The sequence below is a fragment of the Phoenix dactylifera genome, chromosome 9, assembly GCF_009389715.1.
Source record: "Phoenix dactylifera cultivar Barhee BC4 chromosome 9, palm_55x_up_171113_PBpolish2nd_filt_p, whole genome shotgun sequence".
NCBI lineage: Eukaryota > Viridiplantae > Streptophyta > Magnoliopsida > Arecales > Arecaceae > Phoenix > Phoenix dactylifera.
In genome coordinates this window covers 18,728,306-18,745,700 of record NC_052400.1, presented here as the reverse complement: position 1 = coordinate 18,745,700, position 17,395 = coordinate 18,728,306, and the positions used below count along the sequence as shown (strand labels likewise).

General features: G+C 41.7%; 2 protein-coding genes across 2 annotated transcripts; both read left to right on the top strand.

The window, feature by feature from the left end:
* Positions 1–409: 409 nt before the first annotated feature.
* LOC103701251 (glutamate receptor 2.7-like) lies at positions 410–6,335 on the top strand. The gene is made up of 5 exons (XM_008783250.2): positions 410–512; positions 593–1,857; positions 2,464–2,770; positions 3,928–4,295; positions 5,823–6,335. Exons 1-5 carry the CDS (start codon positions 410–412, stop codon positions 6,333–6,335), a joined length of 2,556 nt encoding a protein of 851 aa, XP_008781472.2.
* Positions 6,336–11,716: 5,381 nt separating this feature from the next.
* On the top strand, positions 11,717–16,888 carry LOC103701260 (glutamate receptor 2.7-like). Its single transcript, XM_008783261.2, has 4 exons — positions 11,717–12,997; positions 13,616–13,922; positions 14,546–14,913; positions 16,379–16,888. Exons 1-4 carry the CDS (start codon positions 11,717–11,719, stop codon positions 16,886–16,888), a joined length of 2,466 nt encoding a protein of 821 aa, XP_008781483.2.
* Positions 16,889–17,395: the final 507 nt, after the last annotated feature.

Here is a 17,395-nt window from a genome sequence, read left to right as displayed (position 1 = left end):
GAACGTAAATAATACAGTTATGACAAACTATAGGGAGACATGCACGAACATGATGTGTCCCTATTTATCTTTGGCATACTTTGGTTGTGGGATTGGTCCATAGGTGAGCTGGTGGATAGGGTCCAACCAATAACTATTCCATTTCGTCGCTCTTTCCACTCTCTCGTCTCCTTTAAAATTAGCACATGCTAGCCGTTTGTACCTAAAGCCTGCTAGCCCTAGCCTAAAAAGCTCCTCTTCCCCAAGAGCCGAGGAGTAACTTATGTAGATGTCCATGAAACCTACGACCTGTCTTCGCTTCCTTTTTTTATCATGCTGCTCTTATCTCCTCCTCTCCGGTAGAGCACTCAGTACTGTTCACATCGGTGCCATCGTTAACACTAAGTCTCGCACTGGAAGAGAGCAAAAGATGGCCATTGAGATCGCAGCCCAACAATTCAATTCCACTTCTACGTTACTACTCCATGTCAGCGATTCCAACAGCAGCAATCAGCTACGATCAACTTCAGACGGTAATTTAGACAAATGATAACGTGAAAGAAGAAAAATTTGTCCCAACTTGCTAAAACTATTCAAACGCGTTCGAATGCAGCTAAAAATCTCATCGACTGGGGAGCAGAAGTAATTGTCAGCACAGTACCATGGCCGGAGGCGGACACGGTGGCAGTGCTCGGCGGTCAGGCCAAAATTCCGGTGCTCTCTCTCGCGGCGAACCCTCCGCTGGCCTTGGCACCCAGACCCTTCTTGGTCCGCGTGTCGTACCCGGATTCGGGACAAGTGCAATGCCTCGCGGACCTAGTGAAATCCTACAACTGGAGGAGGGTCATCGCGCTCTACGAAGACGACGCGTACGGCAGCATCTACGCAACTATCGCTCTTTTATCTAACTACCTACGAGACGTCGGATCCGATATAGCCTACGGCGCCGCCTTCCCACCAATGGGCTCGCTCCCTGACCCAAAGGCCGCGGTGCGTCGAGAGTTGGAGAGGGTGCGGAGACAGCTGCCCAAGGTGTACATCATCGTCCGGGCATCTTCGTTATTGACCGTCCATCTCTTCCAGGAGGCAAAGAGGTTGGGAATGACGGCGAAGGGCCACGTCTGGATCACCAACGATGATATCACCACCCTCTTTGACTCGGCCCTCCCGCCGTCGTTCCTCTCTTCTTACATGCAAGGCGTGGTAGGTATCAAGATCTATTTCAACGAGACCACCGACTCCTACCGCGACTTCCATACCAAATTCCGGCAGGGATACGAATCCAGTTACGGAAAGGAAGGGGAGAAGTACGTCGACCCGGGAGTCTTGGCTTTGCGAGCTTATGATGCGCTGCGCGTCATCGCTCGCGCCGCATCTGAGACCGCGAAGCAGCGCAAGACGCTGTTCGAAGGGATTCTCTCTTGTCAATTTACTGGGCTCAGCGGGCCGATTAGTTTCAGAAAAGATGGGAGCCTAGCAGAGGGGAAGGGCTCCCCGGCTTTTCGGGTAGTCAATGTTGTGGGCAAGAGCTATAAAGAACTGGGATTCTGGCTCAAGGGATCGGGATTCGTTAACGAGGTGGGAGACATGGGCCTTGGTAGGCCTGCCGTGGATGTCTTGGGTCCGGTCTACTGGCCTGGAGGCCCATGGAGGGTCCCGGGTGGGTGGGGTCGGCAGAGGATTGGGGTTCCGGCCCGGACGGCCTTCGACCAGTTCGTGAAGGTAGAGTACGACGAAACGGGGAAGGTGAGGGCAGTGACGGGATTCTGCATCGCTGTGTTCAAGGAGACCCTGAAGCGTTTGAAGTACGACCTAGAATACGAGTTCATCCCCTTGGATGGAACTTACGATGAGCTCATCTCCCTAGTGACCTTGAAGGTAAAGTTCTAGTTCGGACTTCCTGAACTTTTGGCAAGATTAAGCTTTTTACATCATTTGACATTTGACATGATGATTTCCTTCTCTTTAACCCGCATAATTCTTCTAAGAATAACACTTTAGTTCTTTTTTTCTTTTGTGAATACGGAAGGTTCATTTAATCTGAATTTTTATTATCATAGCGATTATATGCATGTATCCTAAATGATTGCTGAGTGCTGACGACGAATCTTCTTGAAGCTCCACGCTGCCTTTCTATCTAGCAGGTTTATTCTGCAGGGATTTCCAGGGATACGGCAGGGCCGCAGGAGGGTCGTTCTCACTCTCTCATTAATCTCCCGGAGAAATTTTTTAATAAAAAGATGGGCAAGGGAGGTGGAATTAAGGAATCCTTTCTGAACGCATAATATCCCTCTGCAAAGTAGTTCTTTAGTTTCTCAGTGGCAGCGCACGAGTTTCGATTTTGCTCGAGCGTGCGTGATTATAGAAGCAATCGTTGATTTTTCTGTTCTTCCCGTTCATCAAGCCTGTACTGCAACTTTAAGATCACTAGATGGTCTGATGCTTTAAGATCTTGAAATATCAACACATGTCAGTTTTTCACAGGTTCTTGATGCTGTGGTGGGGGACGTCACTATACTAGCTAAGCGTTCGGCGAACGTCACGTTCACCCAGCCATTTCTTGGGTCCGGTTTATCCATGTTGGTTCGTGTGAAACCAGATCACGAAACGTTGATGCTCACCAAGCCATTCTCCAAGGCAGTATGGGCCCTGATCTTCGCCACCTTAATCTACACAGGGATCATAATCTGGTACCTTGAACACGAGAAAAATCCCGAGTTTCACGGCCCCTGGTGGACGCAGCTTGGAGCCACGCTTTGGTTGATCTTCTGTAGCATCTTCCATGCACATGGTGACATCATCTTTTGAAGATTTCCATCCATTTTTATTTCAGAATATGTAGAAAGACCAAAGCTCGCTAGCTAAGAAAATAGTCCAACTAATAACTATACAACAAAAACAATATTAACCTCATTTAAGGCCCAAATGTCCAAACCAATGTATAAACCTAGGGGAAGGGAACATGAATTCACTATATCCTCAAACCAGCTAGCTTTTGGAAAGGTTCGATTATGTTATTCTATTATAACGGACCAATATTGAAACTGTGATTGACAATTATAACTATCAGAATAACCATCATTTGCCCCATCATGTGTAATTTGGAATAATTTAGGATTATAACAGTATTATAAAGGAAAATAACAAGAAATAAAAGTAGAATAACAATATTTTTTGTAGAAGTCACTTTTTACCCAATAAAAACTTAGTTTTATATAGTCCAAGCTTTTTCGGAATAGAAATAGGAACAAATTTTGAATTTAAATAATATTTTATTAAAGGAAACAGGGCAACTGTCACCGTGCAACTATTTTTCATGTCCGCCGTGAGAGGGATGGGGTTTGGGTTGTATATTTTATACAAAATTATTGGTCTTTTTTGGGACATCAACAATCCAACAACACCACACTCGGCTCTTAAAGCACTCTATACTCCTTCATTTGTCTGCACAGTTTTTGAAGCAACTATTGCATGATCCAATAGTAGATCCGTGTGAAGAAATGTGAATTACCTTTTTTGCGCGAAGATACAATATAGAGATTGCTGTCAAATAATTTGTATTATTTAGATATTCATTATCAAAATATAAGATTACAGGCTCTCTCCGTATTCATTATAACAGCCACGATTCAAGACCATAATTTTTGGAGAGAATAAATTTAGTCATTTAGTACAAAATGGGTTTGGAAAGGGATAAATTTAGTGAAAGCAGACACCATGGGTTGGAGTTGCATCTAGGGACTCAACTTTTTTTTCCTCTCCATTTGGTAGTAAAATAAAAGCAAACGTCATATTCTGATGAAAGGTATGAATTGGATTTAATTTCTCCGTGACAGCCTAGAGGTCATGTCAATTAAAACTCAGAAATACATGCTAAATTCTATCTTTTTTAAGACAAGTACATTATAGATTCTTGTCAGTACTATATATTTTTATTACTTTTTGCAGGAACGGTCTATAGTTGCTACGCCAAAACAGTGGTCATACCATGGCTCTTTGTTGTAATGATTCTGGCTTCCAGCTACACCAACACCCTTAGTTCTATCATGACTAACCAAAAGCTTGAACCAGTGGTGGATCACAGGAAGGTTGGGTGTGATGGTGACTCGTTTGTTGTGAAGTACCTGCAAGATGTGTTAGGCTATAAAGAACAAATGATCGAGAAGCTTAGAGCAGTAGAGAACTATTCCAAAGCTTTTGAGAGTGGAAACATCACTGCTGCTTACCTTGAGACTCCATATCTACCAGTATTTCTTTCACGGCATGATGGTTACGCCGTCTACGGGGAGACCCATTGGCTTGGCGGCTTTGGTTTTGTAAGTAGCCCAACTCTTTTAAAGCTTCATAAGTAAAGGTACTGCAATTCTTAATAAGATATAGTTTGGTGGTTAATATCATTGATTAGAGCAACACAGTATATGCGTCGCTTGCAGTCCTTATCATTGATTAAGAATTTAAGACTAAAATTGGTGTCATCTGTTTTAGGTTACATGTTGAATTTACAAGTTTTGTAATATAGGTCGACTTAATCTGCATATTTCTTTCTACAATTCTGTTATAATTACTATTTAGAATTGCCTGGCCTGCATCTAAATCAATCGTTTTGCGAGCAAAATTGGTTAGGCTCTAACTTATTGGGTAAGCAAACTAGGTTGTTTAGGATCAAATTCTATTTTTGAAACTTCATGTTACATGCAATTCAATGTTTGTTTATTAGTCCTTTCTCATTCAAGGGCCATTTTTAATTTAGATCTTGAGTTTGTGGATTGCCGACTTTAGAATTTTAAATAAGACCCATTCTTTTTGATTGGATAGTAAGACATATTCAATTTAACCTATTTGATTTTACAAAAGGTTCCAACTTTTATATCATGAACCGATCTATCAGATTATAGCATCGGATCTTTGGTCAGACATTGGAGGAAAATTAACAAGAAGAAATTTAACTCCTCCAAAATTTTATTAAGAGTGAAATAAGGTATTTACAAAAGAGGGTACAATGAGGATGGAGAAGTTGGGGGGTGGGGGTGAGAGAAGTGACGAGAACACAATTATAGATACAAAGGATAGAGAAGAGTTAGGATGATCTCATGGCTATCTAAGGTTTTGCCTCAAATGTTCAATGTATAAAGAACCTTTGAAGAAGTACAGAAACAGAGACGTTTTTTCTTGAAATATTCTTGAGCTCCTTTCATGGTTTTTATTTCTTTTAGCACTAATTTTCTTAAAATTCAAGTCCACTCTCCTCTAATCAATCATACTTCTACTAGCTGGTAAAGCAGAATCCTAATTGATTCAAAATAACTTTGTGAACAAGAAAGGGTTCTTTGCCACCAAAAGGAACTAAGAAGGGTTAGGAACATGCTTTTCTTCCAACACTGCTGCAACCTGGAGCAGCTACATCTGACTGCTGGCAAAAGAAAGTATATATGGATGTGGATGTACAAGCTTACATACACAAATTCAAAATAACAAAAAAAATTAAAATAAAAATAGATAAATTGAATGCATGAATGTGTGTATATGGTCACTCTGTTACTTAAATAAGCTCACACACATAATAAATAATAAATTTAAAACAAGATATAATAACTTAAAGAGAGAGGAGAGAGAAAAGAAAGGGAAAAAAGTAGGGAATGAGTACATCTACAGTACAACAGCAAATTTGAAAATTTTTCAATATTATATATGAGGGACATAATCAATATTAAATAGAGGAGCTCCCTCTAGACCTATCTTTCATTCTTTCTTTCCAAGAAATAATGCATGTACAAAAAACTCCACACTTCATTGATGACCATCAGCCATTCGGTTTATCGTCACCACTACGCACTTTCCTTCAGGTATTCCAGAAAGGTTCACCAGTAGCTGCAGATATTTCTGGAGCCATTTTGGAGCTCAACGAGGACGGGACACTGAAGCAACTGGAAAAAAAGTGGTTCTCCTTCTCTTTGTCCAACTGCCCAAGCCCAGATTATAACGATGGTAAAACAGACAGCTTAAGTCTTGACCACGTTTGGGTGCTCTTCCTCTTTACTGGTGGCATTTCAACAACTGTTTTTCTGTTGTTCATTGCTCGTTTGATCCAAAGAAACCTTACCTCCCACCAACAAGCAGATGCGCCCCCAGGAGAGAGGTTCAGAAGACTATTGAGGTCTCTGATGTCTAAGAGCAAAAAACTGTGGAGGTCTATGATGTTCTGGGAGAAGAATGAAGCTCAACTCTCCAGTGTACCTATCACACCATCTCAAGGAGAAAATGGTATTGCCATGGGCTTTGGAACAACTAACAATGTCGAAATAGAATATCATGACGATGATCTCACGGCTGCAGGGCCTCCTCCTCACCATGGGTAGGAATGGTTAAAAAGTGGCGACTCGCGCTTGACAAAGTTTTCACTGTGACCTCGCTAGACAGATACGGGCATCCCTTGGATGCTTCGACAGAAGCAAGCAACTCAAATGTACATGATGGCTTTGGTAATTTAGCTATAGTAATCTTTTTTATTTGAGAGAGAGAGAGAGAGAGAACTGAGCAATAGCTATACAAATATGTACAGTCAGATGTATTTTAGAGAGAGAGAGAGAGAACTGAACAATAGCTTTAAAAATATGTACAGTCAGATGTATATTTTGAAGTATATGCAGTGAAATTATTTGCTCAGAAGTTATGAATGGAATGGAATGCCCTGGATTCCAATTTCTCTAAATAAAAATTAATAGTAATTTAAAATAAAAAGGGCCCAGGCATGGACCAGGCCTTGTGCAATTTGGCCACATTATAGCTATCTTGAGGCCGAAATTTTGGCGAAAGCCCAAAAGCATGGAACCCAAGCCATCTTTAAGTATCCGAGCAAACGACCACACCTAGCTCGATCTTGACTCGTTTCGGCAGAAGACCAACGCATGTATCCACAAAACAAGCTAATTTTCTTCCAATAGATATCTTTCATTTATAGAACAGAGTTGACTAGACATATCTCATGCTGATAAGCATCACAACACATGTACCAGAGAGTATGTTAGGTAACAGTAATGGATTATTTGCTATATATAATCAGAATATATGCCGTCTGGTCGTGTAGCCCGGTCAAATACCTGCCACTTCAAATCGTAGGATGTGACTTCCATCCTGGGCCCAACCCATGGGCACACAGCCGAGGTCCACTTCAAACAACAGCCAGGTAAAGCAATTAGGGATTAATTAGCACCCTAGCATGGTTTTACCATGGAGCAGGGATCTTCTACCGTGCACAGGCTGCCAAAATTCTATGCAACTCGGGAAATGGACGGCCATCAAACAAAACTATCCACAAGTGTATACCATGTTATATGTAGCGCATGCTGTTTGATGGACATCCATTTTTTAATGATAATCATCGAGGGCTAAACAACATTTTTCAGTGCGACTTATGTACCGCAAGTGTTCGGGGTTGTTCACCATGCATATTGCTGTGAAAATTTTGTGATGCAATTTGCTTTTTTAAATAAAAGTGTGCATCAAGCTGATCGAGCTTCGTAGCACGTAAGTTGGCATGCATGCACTATTGACATAGATGCACTTTATGAAGCCAAATAAACTTAATATTACCCGCTAGAGTATCACGGTGTCTTGATGTCGACTACTAGCTTCCCAATAGCTATACGAAATTAAGATCACCTACTGAATACGTATTTTCAAAAATTTTATCCTCAAGCAGGATATGTTGACATGTGTAGAGCCTGAAAAAACGTTCTTAACCCTACATTGGTGAGAGAGCTCGATGAATAGTGGATTGTAAATTTGTCGCAGGCATTACACTCAACTTGGCTCGAAGGCCTCCCGCGATGACTGCCTCATATGCCCCTGTGCACATCCACCTCTACCCCTGATGATGGCATCGTCGTTGTTGTTAAGTAACAATCGCTTCTAGTCCTGAACCCTACCCTCCGCAAGCCCCACCCCACTGTCTCCTGCGCCACAATCACCTCTCCACCGCCCTTGTCACCCTCCTCGAGCCTACACTCCTCAAGACCCATGCTGAGCTCTACAACTATTGTGATTCCACCATGAGCATTACTGAGATGAGCCACTGTAGCAAGGAGTTCGATGTTGTCGGCTAAGTCTGTCTTTGGCCTCCTCCTCTCCATCCCGAGCGGCTTTGCCATCCTCTTCCTCCAAGGCAACACCACCACCTAGTTCTTTGTTGTCCCTCTCAACCTCTATTGTCCCCAACCTCACATAGTTCGGCAAGTCTAAAAAGTACACCAAGATTCTGCCTTTCAATGAGATCCAGCAAAACCCCGATGCCATGGACCTCCTTGGCGGTGAGTTCGAGAGCTAGCGATGAATAAAAATTCAATCTTGGTCGCTAACATGTTGTCCAACTTCTATTCGAAGTTTTCGATGTTTCCAAGTTCGGTATAATCTGCGTTAGCATGCGGAAGAACATTGGCCTGCCGGAGGTTGCCATCATGATCGTGCGCTATGATCTCGTCGGCAATGCCCAACCAATCACTTCAATGATGCCCAGCTACATGATCCACGCCACGATGCTTTGCGATCAATTTATGCGGCGTGGTGTTCAAGAATTTGCTAGAGCAAGGAGGGAAAGCAAAAATTGAGAAGAAGATTGCGAAGGCCGGTGGATTGGGGAGACACGTGGTTGATTTCTTTTCATGATTTTTTTCTAAATTTTACCAATATATTTGGATAAAATTAGAGTTTTAGATTATTTTTTTTCTACCATAAATGATTTATATAATAAAATATTCACCGGATAGGGCATTGGTATGGAATATACGAAGACATAAGTCCCGTATGTTTCAAGTAGATGCCGACCCCGCCCTGACATATTTATGAGGCATTAATCATTGCAGTCATACACATCCAAAAGCTTCTCGGTCAAAGTTTAGCCCAAATCGGGCCATCGGCACCAGACCTAATATATCTCAAGATAAGCCCAGCCTATAGCGTCAGGAGAGAGTTCTCGAATACTAATTTGGTATGTTAGGCCCAAATTCAATTCTAAAACATCAAAAATACCCCAATGCACCATTACTTGTTCGACCATAATAACAATTTGTTTACTGTTAGAATAATCTTTAGTTGAGTTTGAGAAAGTGCAAAACAAAATTTTGGTTTATTACCGATAATTATACGTTCGTCCTTGGAATTTAAGTACGTAGGTAGATCCTCTCCATTCGTGGTTGGACTTGGTGCTCCTAGCTGCACCTAAAGAGGTATTGGCCCTCGCTTTAACATTTAGTTATGCTCTGCCCTGAGTCCATATGGGTATATGGTAGAGGATGAGAAGCAGCCACTCCCATTGATAAAAGAAGGAAAACAAAAAAAAAAGACTTCAGTTGTAGGGTAGTTGGCACATTTGTTTTATGGATTGAGAGAGACTGAGAACTCTCGACCGCCTTAATACGATACTTTCTTAGTTTTAGAAATTCAATAAAAAACATGCAATATTGATCTTTAATCGCATACGAGATGTCCAATTAGGGGAATAAGGATAACACCCTGAAGGACCTTTCTTTAATAAAATTGTCATGCCATGGACCAAGCTGATCACGCCAAGATTTTTTGGAGCTAGATAAAGATTTGTTATTTTTTTAAAAAATAACTGCTTAAGATTTATTGTGTCCCTACTGGGCCAAACTTAAGAAGTCCTAAAACAAGAATAATTAAGCACATCAAGCCTTAACCTGGCACAAGCATCACCTTTTTAATAGGTCCAATTAGGCATAAGTCTGCGCCCAAATGAGATTCATATTCAATGTTTGACAATTTTAGCTCACCGGCTAGTTTTTCAACACAAAGCCAACATTTTCTTAATCTAGATTATTTTTTTTCAATCTAGACCCCTAAGTTGATTTTGGCCAGCCTTGCAATTGATAAGCCACTATATAAGAGGCAACTTTTACGTGCAGACTCGAGCAAGCAGAGAATGAATGTAAGTTAGCAATATCAGTTATTTCAAACTCTAGGTTGTCATATGATCATTATTTTCATTCCAAGAACAGTGATATCGCAGACTCTGTCATGAGGGAGCGTCAACACTGTAATGTCTCACTTCCAATCTAGCAGATTGTAGATCAAGAGGGGGCAAGGACACTATTTTTGGTGGAACATAGATTGGCAAATCCCTTATAAGAATAATAAAATGCACGTTGGCAAATAGTGAGCAGTTTGGAGCTCGTTCGAGGAATAAGCAAGCCATGCTCTATCTTAGTTCTCAGAGTCCTAATATCAATTTGTTCGGACAGAAACTTAGAGTTAAGGGCACCCATTAATAGGTTAAAAAACAAATTCTTTCAATCCCTTTACATATGTGATTGTTCGCTCGACCTAGCTGCCTAATTACGAAATATATAGCTATAAAAAAAAGCTAGAAATAGAATTCAACTTAGTTGCTTAGTCGCTAGGAATTTCCAAGCATTAGCGGAGAAAGAAGCCTACTTGAAGAAGGCTGTCAAAAGGAGCAAGCCCACATGAGCAAGTTGACTTATGTAAAGAGTTCGTTATCATGGGAATCCACTCCTTCGCATGTTTGTCAAGAAAGGCAATCAGGCCATCGACATCATGGCTGATATTGTTTGTGATTTGCTTAAAGCTAGGCATTGGATGCAGGATTTTCCATCTCAAGTGATGCATCTTGCTCAAACGGAATAAAGAAATAAATAAATAAAGTGTTGATTTGCTTCATAAGATAAGGGTTATAAAAAGAAAAGTGATTATCTAGCTTCGACCTGTTTGTTTTGTCCATCGAGTAGCAAATGAAGTGCAAAGGTAGTAGAGCCAGAAAAGGGTAGTGTAGCCAATGGCACGGGGCCCATGGAACACAACCCGCTCCCATCTCCAAGTTAGGCGGCAAAGTAAAAAGTTATTAGTGGTGTAGATCATTGAAAGCTTGCCAACGAGGATATTCTTGTCTTTAGCGGCAACATTGATGTTGAAGGGGATCAAAAAAAAGACTAACGAAGGTAAGTTGTCTAAGGCAGTGGACGGGGTGTAAATGCTGGTCACTTTTTAACATCCGGTCCTCCTGGTAAAGTATTATTTTAACGATCGTCCTTTTCTTTACACGCAGGTCTAGCCACTGACTCGCAAGCCTAGCGGGGTGCTCAGTTTGCTAACCGACAAAAGTTCTTCGAATTAATTGCCAGACGGTGGGGAGCTTATTTCCAGATTAGCTTTCCAACCGCAATAGTCCCATTTCGTCCCTCTTTCCTCTGTCTCTATCTCCTTTAGGTTTGACATTTAATATTAACGCTTGCAACAGGGATGAGGATACTCCACCGTTGAAACATATAGCCTGCCTTCGCCTAAAGCTTGCCCCTCAGGCAGACGTTGGAGGACAGAGATCTACAACCCACAGGGCCACCAACAAAAATATCCTCTTCCCCACTCTATGAACCGAGGAGTAACTTATGTAGATGCCCATGAAACCTACGACCTGTCTTCTCTTCCTTTTTTTATCATGCAACTTTTATCTCCTCCTCTCCACCAGTAGAGCACTCACTGTTCACGTCGGCGCCATCGTTAACACTAAGTCTCGCATTGGAAGAGAGCAAAAGGTGGCCATTGAGATCGCAGCCCAACAATTCAATTCCACTTCTACGTTACTACTCCATGTCAGCGATTCCAGCAGAAGCAGCAGCGATCACCTCCGATCAACTTCAAACGGTAATTTAGACAAATGATAACGTGAAAGAAGAAAAATTTGTCTCAACCTGCTAATACTATTCAAATGCGTTTAAATGCAGCTAAAAATCTCATCGACTGGGGAGCAGAAGTAATTGTCAGCACAGTGCCATGGCCGGAGGCGGACACGGTGGCAGTGCTCGGCAGTCAGGCCAAAATTCCGGTGCTCTCTCTCGCGGCGAACCCTCCGCTGGCTTTGGCACCCAGACCATTCTTGGTCCGCGTGTCGTACCCGGATTCCGGACAAGTGCAATGCCTCGCGGACCTAGTGAAATCCTACAACTGGAGGAGGGTCATCGCGCTCTACGAAGACGACGCGTACGGCAGCATCTCCACAACCATCGCTCTTTTTTCCAACTATCTACGAGACGTCGGATCCGATATAGCCTACGGCGCCGCCTTCCCACCAATGGACTCGCTCCCTGACCCAAAGGCCGCGGTACGTCGAGAGTTGGACAGGGTGCGGAGCCAGCTGCCCAAGGTGTACATCATCGTCCGCGCATCATCGTTATTGACCGTCCATCTCTTCCAGGAGGCAAAGAGGTTGGGAATGACGGCGAAGGGCCACGTCTGGGTCACCAACGATGATATCACCACCCTCTTTGACTCGGCCCTCCCGCCGTCGTTCCTCTCTTCTTACATGCAAGGCGTGGTAGGTATCAAGATCTATTTCAACGAGACCACCGACTCCTACCGCGACTTCCATACCAAATTCCGGCAGGGATACGAATCCAGTTATGGAAAGGAAGGGGAGAAGTACGTCGACCCGGGAGTCTTGGCTTTGCGAGCTTATGATGCGCTGCGTGTCATCGCATGTGCCGCATCTGAGACCGTGAAGCAGCACAAGACGCTGTTGGAAGGGATTCTCTCGTGTAAATTTATTGGGCTCAGCGGGCCGATTAGTTTCAGAAAAGATGGGAGCTTAGCAGGGGGGAAGGGCTCCCCGGCTTTTCGGGTAGTCAATGTTGTGGGGAAGACCTACAAAGAACTGGGATTCTGGCTCAAGGGATCGGGATTCGTTAACGAGGAGGGAGAGATGAGCCTTGGTAGGCCTGCTGTGGATGTCTTGGGTCCGGTCTACTGGCCTGGAGGCCCATGGAGGGTCCCGGGAGGGTGGGGTCGGCTGAGGATTGGGGTTCCGGCCCGGACGTCCTTCGACCAGTTCGTGAAGGTAGAGTACGACGAAACGGGGAAGGTGAGGGCTGTGGCCGGATTCTGCATCGATGTTTTCAAAGAGACCCTGAAACGGTTGAAATACGAACTAGAATACGACTTCATCCCCTTGGATGGAACCTACGATGAGCTCATTTCCCTAGTGACCTCGAAGGTAAAATTCTAGTTCGGACTTCCAAAACTTCTGGCAAGGTTAAGCTTTTTACATCATTTGACATTTGACGTGATGATTTTCTTCTCTTTAACCCGCATATAATATATGATTCTTCTAAGAATAACACTTTCTTTCTTAATTTTATCGGGAATGCGAGAGATTAATTTGTTCTGATTTTTTTTATCATCCTAAATGATTGCTGACGGAGAATCTTCTTGAAGCTCCACGCCACCTTTCCATCTTGCAGGTTTATTCTGCAGGGATTTCCAGGGATGCGGCGGGAGGGTCGTTCTCACTCCCTCCTAAATCTCCCGAAGAAATTTTTTAATAAAAAGATGAGCAAAGGAGGTGGATTCAAGGAATCCTTTCTTAACGCATAATATCCCTGTGCAAAGTATTTCTATTTTTTATTTTTTTTGGTACAACAAAGTATTTCTTTAGTTTCTCAGTGGCAGTGCACGAGTTTCGATCGATTCTGCTCGAGCGTGCGTGATTATAGAAGCAATCGTTGATATTTCTGTTCTTTCCGTTCATCAAGCCTGCACTGCAACTTCAAGATCATTAGATGGTCTGATGCTTTAAAATCTTGAAATATAAACACATGTCAGTTTTTCACAGGTTCTTGATGCCGTGGTGGGGGACGTCACTATACTAGCTAAGCGTTCGAAGAACATCACGTTCACCGAGCCATTTCTTGGGTCCGGTTTATCCATGTTGGTTCGTGTGAAACGGGATCACAAAACGTTCATGCTGACCAAGCCATTCTCCAAGGCAGTATGGGCCCTGATCTTCGTCACCTTAATCTACACGGGGATCATAATCTGGTACCTTGAACACGAGAAAAATCCCGAGTTCCACGGCCCCTGGCGGACGCAACTTGGAGCCACGCTTTGGTTGATCTTCTCAAGCATCTTCTATGCACATGGTGAAGTCATCTTTTTGAAGACTTCCATCCATTTTTATTTCAGAATATGTAGAAAGTTCAAAACTCGCAAGCTAAGAAAAAGGTCATTCTAACAACCATACACCCCAAATAATATTAACATTATTTAAGGCCCAAATATGCAAACCAATGCATAAACCTAGGGGAAGAACATGAATTTACCATATCCTCAAACCAACAAGCGTTTGGGATCGTTCAATTAAATTGTTCTATTATAATGGGCCATTATTGAAAATATAAGATTACAGATTCTCCTCGAATTTATTATCAACGGCATTATTCAGGACCATAGTTTTTGGAGGGAATAAATTTAGTCATTTAATGCAAAAAGTGTTTAGGGAGGGATAAATTTAGTGCAAGTAGAGACCTTGGGTTGGTGCTGTATCTTGCAAGGGACTAAGAATTTTTTTTTCCAATTAGAGGTAAAATACAAGGAGCACCAAATTCTGGTGAAGGTACGAATTGGATTTAATTTCTCCACAATAAAACCCTAGACCTAGAGGCCATTTCAATTAAAACTCGGAAAAACATACTAACCTTTCTTTTTTAAGATAAGTACAATATAGATTCTTGATAGTAATATGTTTTTTTATTACGTTTTGCAGGAAGGATCTATAGTTCTTACACCAGAACAGTGGTAATACCATGGCTCTTTGTTGTACTGATTCTGATTTCCTGCTACACCGCCACTCTTAGTTCTATCATGACTAACCAAAAGCTTGAACCGATGGTGGATCACAAGAGAGTTGGGTGTAATGGTGACTCGTTTGTTGTGAAGTACCTGCAAGATGTGCTAGGCTATAAAGAACAAATGATTGAGAGAATTGGAGCAGCAGAAAACTATCCTAAGGCATTTGAAAGTGGAAACATCACCGCTGCATATTTGGAGACTCCATATCTACGAGTATTTCTTTCGCAGCACGATGGTTATGCTGTCTATGGGGAGACCCATAGGCTTGGAGGCTTTGGTTTTGTAAGTAGCGCAACTTTTTTAAAGCTGCATAAGTAAATGTAGTGTAATCCTTAATAGGATACACGTTGGTGGTTAATATCCTTGATTAGATGTCATTTGTTTTAGTTTACATGTTCAATTTACAAGTTTTGTAATATAGGTGCACTTAATCTGCATGCTTGTTTCCATAATTCTGTTATAGCTACCATTTAGAATTGCATGATCTACATCTAACTCAAAACGTTATGAAAGCCTAATTGGCTAGGCTCTAACTTATTGGGTAAGCAAATTAGGTTGTTTAGGATCAAATTCTATTTTTGAAACTTCAGGTTGCATGCAATTCAATGTTTGTTTATAAATCCTTTCTCATTCAAGGGACATTTTTAATTTAGATCTTGATTTTGCAGATTGCCGACTTTAGAATTTTAAATAAGACGCATTCTTTTTGATTGGATAGTAAGACATTCAATTTAACGTATTTGATTTTACAAAAGGTTTGGACTTTATATCATGAACCCTTCTATCAGATTATAGCTTCAGATCTTTGGTCAGGCATTGGGGGAAAATTAACAAGAAGAAATTTACTCCTCCAAAATTTTATTAAGAGTGAAATAAGTTATTTACAAAAGAGGGTACGATGAGGATGGAGAAGTTGAGGGGTGGGGGTGAGAGAAGTGATGAGAACACAATTGTAGACACAAAGGGTAGAGAAGAGTTAGGATGATCTTATGGCTATCAAAGGTTTTGCCCGAGCAGAGGTTGCCTCACATGTTCGATGTATAAAGAACCTTTGAAGAACTACAGAAACAGAGACGTTTTTCCTTTAAAAATTCTTGAGCTCCTTTCGTGGGTTTTAGTTCTTTTAGCACTATTTTTTTTTATAATTCAAGTCCACTCTCCTCTTAACCAATCATACTTCTACTAGCTGCTAAAGCAGAATCCTAATTGCTTGAAAATAACTTTGTGAACAAGAAAGGGTTCTTGGCCACCAAAAGGAACTAAAAAGGGTTAGGAACATGCTTTTCTTCCAACACTCCTGCACCCTGGAACTGCTAGTAGAAGTATAAGCTTACACAGACAAATTCAAAATAATAAAAAGAAATTTAAAATAAAAATAAATAAATTGAATGCATGAATGTGTGTATATGGTCACTCTGTTACTTAAATAAGCTCAAACACATAATAAATAATAAATTTAAATCAAGATAGAATAAATTAAAGAGAGAGAGAGAGAGAGAGAGAGAGACAGAAAAGAAAGGGGGGAAAAAGTAGGGAATGAGTACATACTACGGTCTAACAGCAAATTTGAAAATTTCTCACTATTATATATGAGGGACATAATCAATATTAAATAGAGGAGCTCCCCTAGACCTATCTTTCATTCTTTCTTTCCAAGAAATAATGCATGTACTAAGAACTCCATATATACTTCATCGATGACCCTCAGCCAGTCGGTTTATCATCACCACTACGTACTTTCCTTCAGGTATTTCAGAAAGGTTCACCAATAGCTGCAGATATATCTGGAGCCATTTTGGAGCTAGCCGAGGACGGGAGACTGAAGCAACTGGAAACAAAGTGGTTCTTCTTCCCTTTGTCCAACTGCCCAAGCCCAGATAATAACGATGGTAAAACAGACAGCTTAAGTCTTGACCACTTTTGGGAGCTCTTCCTCTTTACTGGTGGCACTTCAACAACTGTTTTTCTATTGTGCATTGCTCGTTTGCTCCAAAGAAACCTTACCTCCCACCAACAAGCAGATGCGCCCCCAAGAGAGTGGCTCAGGAGACTATGGAGGTCTCTGATGTCTAAGAGCAAAAAACTGTGGAGGGCTATGATGTTTTGGGAGAAGAATGAAGCTCAACTCTCCAGTTTACCTATCACTTCATCTCAAGCAGAAAATGATGTCGCCATGGGCTTTGAAACAATTGACAATGTCGAAATAGATTCTCATGACAATGATCTCCTGCCTGCAGAGCCTCCTCACCTTGGGTAGGAATCCTTAAATAGAGAGATACGGGCATCCCTTGGATGCTTTAACAAAAGCAAGCAACTCAAATGTAGATGGCTTTGGTAATTTAGCTATAGTAATCTTCTTTTTTTTTTCGAGAGAGAGAGAGAGAGAAAGAGAACTGAGCAATAGCTATACAAATATGTACAGTCAGATGTATATTTTGAAGTATATGCAGTGAGATTATTTGCTCAGAGGTTATGAAAGGAATGGAATGCCCCTCGATTGCAATTTCTCTAAATAAAAAAAATAAAGTAACGTAAAATAAAAAGGCCCCAGGCACGGACCTGGCCTTGGGCAGTTCGGGCACATTATAGTAGAATCTTGAGAATGAAAATTTGGCAAAAGCCCATACCCATTGAGCCCAAGCCATGTTAACCACCTGAGCAAACGACCACACTTAACTCAATCTTTCTTCTTCTTCTTCTTTCTTTTTTTCTTTTTTTTTTCTTTTTTTTTTGGTTGAAAACGGCTACTCACACTAACCGACCA

Bases quoted from the DNA above. Each gene is read 5' to 3' on its own strand.
- LOC103701260 (XM_008783261.2), top strand. From the start codon at position 11,717: ATGCGTTTAAATGCAGCTAAAAATCTCATCGACTGGGGAGCAGAAGTA. The intron at 13,923-14,545 runs GTGAAGTCATCT...TACGTTTTGCAG, and splicing joins AAGCATCTTCTATGCACATG to GAAGGATCTATAGTTCTTAC. The intron at 14,914-16,378 runs GTAAGTAGCGCA...ACTTTCCTTCAG, and splicing joins GGCTTGGAGGCTTTGGTTTT to GTATTTCAGAAAGGTTCACC.
- LOC103701251 (XM_008783250.2), top strand. From the start codon at position 410: ATGGCCATTGAGATCGCAGCCCAACAATTCAATTCCACTTCTACGTTA. The intron at 2,771-3,927 runs GTGACATCATCT...TACTTTTTGCAG, and splicing joins TAGCATCTTCCATGCACATG to GAACGGTCTATAGTTGCTAC. The intron at 4,296-5,822 runs GTAAGTAGCCCA...ACTTTCCTTCAG, and splicing joins GGCTTGGCGGCTTTGGTTTT to GTATTCCAGAAAGGTTCACC.